The sequence below is a fragment of the Orycteropus afer genome, unplaced genomic scaffold, assembly GCF_000298275.1.
Source record: "Orycteropus afer afer isolate SDZICR_OR568_19922 unplaced genomic scaffold, OryAfe1.0 scaffold00317, whole genome shotgun sequence".
NCBI classification, from domain to species: Eukaryota; Metazoa; Chordata; class Mammalia; order Tubulidentata; family Orycteropodidae; genus Orycteropus; species Orycteropus afer.
The window spans coordinates 2,570,431-2,577,365 of NW_006921904.1; the positions used below are offsets into that span (position 1 = coordinate 2,570,431).

A 6,935-nucleotide genomic window follows, 5' to 3' on the forward strand; every position below is an offset into this window, starting at 1 on the left:
AAATACCAGTAATTCGATAGTGTTTGAGTCACAATCTCTTATTTTTACCTTTCAATCATGAGGCCTACAGAGCCTACAGATTACAATCACGTGTAATACTGTTTTCTTCCTCCTCTTATTTTTTTCTCCAAATTCTGGAGATCTTGTACCATCTAGCAAAGCAGAGTGAAGGTGATAACACACCGTCATTACCAGCTTCAGCTCACAGCTAATCTTGTTTCATCTGGTCCCCATCTTCCATCCACGCCATCCCCACCCCTTGCAGAAAAGCAAATCCCAGATGTTGAATTATTTCATTGGCCAGTATTTCTGCACGTATCATTAAAGGATAAACCCTTTAAAACATGTATGTGTAACCAGAGTACCATCATGCCTAAAATAATTTAACACAAATTCCTTAATATCAACACAATTTCCACCTGTCTCAGATTTCACACACGTTAAAGCGTTTGTCCTCTGAATCAGAATGCCATAATGTCTGCAATCAGCCGGTGTGTCGCTCACGTCTCTTTCAGCCACTCCTTTTCCCCTCCATCTCTCATTTCCTTACCATTTTGTGGTTGAAGAAACTAACCGCCTGCAATACTATGTTGATGAGCCACTTCTCTGCTCAGAAGCTTGAGGATCTCTCACAGATGACAAAGCATCCTGACATTCATGGCCCTTCCTGTTTTGGCACCAACTCAATTTCTTACAAGACCGCCTGTCCAGCTGGTGCTATCTATTCACTGTCCTGCAGAGTAAACAAGATGTACCAAGATACACCTCCTTGTCTTAGGGCCTTTCTCCTACCCTTGTCTCTCCTTGGAAGGCCTACCCACCCTTGTCCATTTCCTTGATTTTTAGTCCAATCCCACACACGGCCACAAGGCCTCCCAAGACATCTATCTCCAGACAACAGTGACGTTTTAGGCAAAGCAAATACAATGCCTCCACTAGGAGATGAAGGGCCTAGGATGTAATCACACAAACCTAGGTTCAAATCCTAGCTTCAGTGTTCAGAGGGACTGAGTGGGTCCCTAGTTCTCTAAACCTCAGTTTCCTCTTCTGTAAAATGGGAACAATAGCATGTACTCATAAGGTTGTGTGAGGCGGGAACGAGAGAATGTGTGGAAAGTGCTGAGCCCAATGTCTTTTCTCTGGGTTGAACCTGCCCTTCACAGAGCATTTCCCGGTCCTGTCTGCCATGTTGGTGTGGAGATGGATCATCTCCAACCACACTACACAACAGACCTCACACAGAACTTGGCACCATGTATTCAATTAAGAATCGCTAACGGAAGAAAGCTCACAGAGGGCAGACTTAATACACATCTGCAGACTGAAAAATTTTTCTCTCTCTCTTTCATATTAAAATCAAAAAACCAAACTCACTGCCACTGAGTTAGAGAAACCCCACAGAGTTTCCAAGGCTGTAAATATTTATAGAAGCAGATTGCCTCATTTTTATCCTGTGGAGTGGCTGGTGGGTTCGAACCACTGACCTTTCAGTTGGCAGCCAAATGCCTTAACCACTGCACCACCAGAGCTCCTTCCCCTTTAAGTTAGGATTTCTTAATTGAAGGTAAAACAGAACAGTGAAGTTAGGGAAATGGTCTCCATGTGCTCCACCTCTAAATTATATAAAACACTAGCACATTTTTAAAGGCAAATAAGAATGTTCCTTATTTTCCCTAAACTCTGGATATACGGACAAGGCCACCAGCATCAATCTTACTTAAGCAGGTACTTAGTCTTTATTCCTAGTCATGATACTGCAAACACAGCTGGGAAAAAGACAAAAATCCATACATGGGAAGTAACAGACCCTGCTTTCACGCAACCTTCTAAATGTAAATCAGAGTGAACCCAAACTGCCAAACTTGCCCTTTTGAAGAATTGCTGTTTCACAAAATTAGAATAAGTCCTATTTTTTACTACAAAAAGACAGATCAATACATTTTCATCTGATTCAGAAAAATGACATGTTTGATTTCTACAGCACTATCTGGTTTAAAGGCATGCTACAGAAGAAAACAAAATAAAGTACTCTCACAGACCTCGGTACCCAAGTTCTGTTTTCTTTTTCTCTCTCGTGACACTGACCGCAATCCCCACAATGCAACAGGTCTCTTCCCTCTTCCTCCTTGTAGTTACCTTTTCCCTGTGTCCTCCTTGCCTATGTATTCCTGCCTTCTGGACACCAACTCTTCCTTTCAGTCCTTAAAGTCACAATCCAGCTGAATCCGTCAAGCCAGCAGTAAAGACTCACCTTGAACTGTGAGCTGACTGTGGGGCGCCGATGTTTGCTGCCACATTTCAGGGTGTCCTGGTTGTTGCGGCTTGAAACATGTTCAAATAAGTCGTAGATGAAGTCGAATCTACGAGAGGGAGGAGGAGGAGAGGCTTGTGAAGTGTCCACACCCCATTATTAAATACTGGATGTCTGTAATTATAATGTATTCTCCCACTGATAATTGAAAGCAACACACTGGGTTCTGGAAGAGCCAAGACAGCTTCCAAAGGCTCCAAACCAACCCCTGCCAAAGAGCTTTAGGCCCTGGAAACGTGTCCAAGGCTCTGCAGCACCAGAGTCCGGCCGAATTGAGGAGACTGGGGTGCAGGTGCCTCGGAGAGACATCCCACTTAGAAGTACTCCTGTCTTCTCTAGAGAGCTACCCAAGTGTCAGTGGCTCTGGCTTCCACACCTGCAGAAAAACCCAAACCACGGCTGTCAAGTCGCTTCCAACTCAGAGCCACCCTATAGGACAGAGTGGAACTGCTCCACAGGGTTTCCAAGGCTGTCAATTTTTACGAAAGCAAACATCTCATCTTTCTCCTGTGGAGCGGCTGGTGTGTTTAAACTGCCGAGCTTGAGGTTGGCAGCTAAGCATTTTCACCACTGTGCCACCAGGGCGCCGATGCCCATAAATGCGAAACATTGTTTGTTTTACTCATGCCACAAAACTATAGCGAAGGCCCCACCAGATGACAGATGGAACAGTGCTATCCAGGCCCGTTTATGCTGGAACGACATCAACCAGGGTTCAAATCCCACACCCACTCCTTCCTAGCTGCGTTACTCGGGCAAGATCCTTGATCTCTCTCTAGGTCAGTGTTTCCATCTGGGAAATGGGAATAATTTTAGAATTTCTCTCATAAGGCTCTGCTGAGGATGAAATGAAAAAATGCAGGCAAAAGGCTGAAAATGGTGCCTGGTACCTGGTGAACACCGATGTTAGTCATTGCTTATTTAAAAGCTCTATAAAAACCCACTGTCACTACTAACAAAGTAAAAAGCTCCTCCATGGCTTCCTTTTTACTTCCTCACACAGAGAGAGGGCTGAAGGGGGTTTGTGGTCTGCCACCAGAAAGGCGGGGAGGACGTCACCCCCAAGCTGCGACGTCAGGGCTCTCCCTGCCACATCTCACTCCGCCCAGCCCTTCCGTGTGTGTTCTAGGGCACAAGTGAATGTTCACTCTTTGAAGTTCCCTAACCATGCTTTGAGCTCTTAAAGGAAAGCTTCGGTTCCATTAAAATGTCATAGATGTCAAAGGGGAGAGACAGCAGCCCAGCCTGAGCAGCTAGTCTACAGCCACAAAGTTCTTCAGCGCCATCACAGAAACGCTGAGCGACAGAGGCCACCAGTGGAACCCCATCTCGCTGGTCTCCAGCCCTGTGCTCTTCTCATTACAGCCAAGAGCTTCTGTTCAAGCTCTTGGCTGTCCTTTACTTAGAGGCGTCTGTGCATAATACCCACATGCTGCTCTGAGACAGAGCATCCTAGACAATCTTGACACACCTTCTTCCAGGCCTAAACACTCATTTGAAAATGAAAATCGCAGTGGAAGTTATAAACAGTGAATCTTCACAGGCTGTTGTTAGCTGTGTCGATTGGGCCCCTAGCTCATAGCCACCCCACACACAACTGTGATCCACAGGGTATATGAATCTTCCCATACACAGTTAAAACGAATTTAAAGCCATTCCAAATCTGCACCTGCCTAACTAAGAGACAATGTGAACACCTAAATGTTTCCGGGTCCTTGAGTCTCAACCCACAGAGAACACCTGGGTAGAGTTTTCCTTTATCAAAGTATTGTATCTTGTAACAACTGCATGACTTTCCTTCCTTCTACACCAAAAATGTTTTTGTTATAGATTCACACTGGGTCTGGTACAAGTACTGAAAGCTAGCTGCCAAGGCAAGAAATTTTCCTCCCTTTCTCTCACAAAACTTCTGAATAATAGGAAGCTTCCTAGCTTGTTATATTAAAAACAAAAACAAAACCCCGAGTAGCAGTTGCTATCAGGTGATCTGGCCTCATGGTGACCTCATGTGCACCAGAACTGTGCTCCACGGGGTTTTCAATGCGGTCTTTTGGAAGGTCAGCACTCCTTCTTACAAGGCTCTGTCTCTGGGTAGACTGGAACTCCAGCCATCCCATCAGCAGTGGAATGTGTTCATCATCTGCATTAGCAAGAGTCTCCCAGCTTAACATCCACCTGCTAACTAACCCGAAGAGCTTTCTGCATGCTTCCCTTAACACTGACTTAATGGTGTAAATTTACATACAATTTGAACAGAACAAGGAGATATGGTGTTGTTTAAAATCAAGAAGGGAGTGTGTCAGGGTTGTATTCTTTCCCCATACTTATCCAATCTGTATGCTGAGCAAGTAATCCAAGAAGCTGGACTATATGAAGAAGAACGTGGCATCAGGATTGGAGGAAGAATCATTAGCAACGTGAAATATGCAGATGACACAACCTTGCTTGCTGAAAGTAAGGATGACTTGAAGCACTTACTGATGAAGATTAAAGACTACAGTTTGCAGCATGGATTACACCCTCAAGATAAAGAAAACAAAAATCCTCACAACTGGCCAATAAGTAATATCATGATAAACAGAGAAAAGACTGACGCTGGGAAGGATGTCATTCTACTTAGATCCACAATCAATGCCCATGGAAGCAGTCGTTAAGAAATCAGAGGCTGTACTGCACTGGGCAAATCTGCTCCAAATGACCTCTTTAAAGCACTGAAAAGCAAAGATACCACCTTGAGGACTTAGATGCACCTGACCCAATCCGTGGTATTTTCAACAGCCTCACATATATGTGAAAGCTGGACAATAAAAATGGAAGACTGAAAAAGAACTGATGCATTTGAATTACGATGTTGGCACAGAATATTAAACATACAATGGACTGCCAGAAAAACTAACAAATCTGTCTTAGAAGAAGTACAGCCGGAATGCTTTTTAGAAGTAAGGACAACACTTTCCGGACATGTTATCGGGGGAGCAGGCCCTGGAAAAGGATATCATGCTTTGGAAGCAGAGGGTCAGAATAAAGGAGGAAGACCCTCAAAGAGACAGACTGACACAGTGGCTGCACCAATGGGCTCAGTCCTAGCAGGGGCGGTCCTGCACAGACGGACCGAGCGGTGTTTCGTTCTGTTTCACACGGGGTCGCTCTGACTCTGAACCGACTCGACGACACCTACCAACATTTACAATTAACGAATGAATTAATGAGTACATCTGTAATACATGATCAATTTTAGCTGCATCAAGACTCCTCTTTTCTGACACCCCTTGTACTAATTAGGAGACATATGAATATACAAAACCAAGACGAAAGTCCATTTAACTGTAAAATCCACTTAAGCCTTAAGCTTGCTGGGAAGAACACAACTCACAGTGGTTAAGATCTTGGGCTCTTGAGCCAAGCAGGCCAGGTCAGAACTGGGCTTGACAGCTCACCAGTGGTGGGCTTTTAGGCAAGTCACTTAACTGCATCAAGCCTCAGTTTTTTCATTTGCCTAACAGGATGAAAAACACTCTTATTATGGTACCTAATTAAATGGCAGAGCTACAATTATCAGCTCATTGGCTCAATGACCCAAGATATATACATCATCATCTGGGGAAGCAGATATTAAAACAAGTTTCTTACACAATAGTAATGTTTTCTATATTTGTGAATTAAAAGCACTGGCACAAATATTGATTTGCTTGCTAATGACTTCTCAAAAGAGCCCTGGAGACGCAGTGGTTAAAGCACTCCACTGCTAATCAAGAGGTTGGCAGTTGGAACCCACCAGCTGCTCCACAGGAAAAAAATGTGGCAGTCTACTTCTGAAAAGACTTACAGTCTTGAGGCAGCCCTACTCTGTCCTATAGGGTTCCTCTGAGTGGGAATTCGACTTGACGGCAGTGGGATTGATTTTTTGGAATGACTTCCTGGAGAGGGAGATGACTTACCGGCTTTCTCGTAGCAGGTTGAGGAGGTCGTCTCTGAAGGTATCTCTGTTCTTCTCCAAGATCCCCCGGACATCATAGTGTACCTCATTTTAAAAAATAAAACAGAGAGAGGGGAGAGTTGGACACAAGACTCACTGCAGGCATGAGGCACCCCTTTCAAAGCCAGACACACGTTTCAGGAAATCATTTCCATCAATTTAGAACTGGCTTCTGCAACTACTCTCTCTCTGCACAGCCAATGGGCACATTTCAATGAGTAAGTTAATCATGACTTACCTCTCCCGCATAGTGTTTCACTCCAAAATTGTTGACTGCTACTCTGGGCTTCACGTAAAAGTGATTGTTCTAAAAACAAACAGCAAATATCTTATTTCACGTACTGGCTTCCACTGGCTTGCAGTGAAAACGAAATACAACAGACAGTGCACAAAGTCTCAGAAGTCATGTTACCAAGACCCAGGATTTGATGCACTTTATCAAACCCAGGGAACTTCGGATTGTGTCCATACAGTAGGCTGGGAAGCCCACATCTGAGCACATTCTAAGCAAGCAGCCGTGTGTGACCCTTGGCCTTCTTCCATTCAGCTCTAGCAATTGGGGAAGAGCTTCAGTTGGTGAAAACTGCTCTGAAATACCTTGCCTGTAATCTTAACCCACACACTTGCTATGCAGATTTAATTAAGAAC

At 44.3% G+C, this 6,935-nt stretch overlaps 1 protein-coding gene across 1 annotated transcript in view; it reads right to left on the minus strand.

Annotated features, from left to right (window-relative positions):
* Positions 1 to 6,935, minus strand: part of MYO10 (myosin X) — a 344,577-nt gene that overhangs the window by 115,847 nt on the left and 221,795 nt on the right. Inside the window, 3 exon segments of the mRNA XM_042782436.1 lie at positions 2,232 to 2,360; positions 6,250 to 6,332; positions 6,526 to 6,594. Of these exon segments, the coding sequence (XP_042638370.1) occupies positions 2,232 to 2,360; positions 6,250 to 6,332; positions 6,526 to 6,594 (281 nt within the window).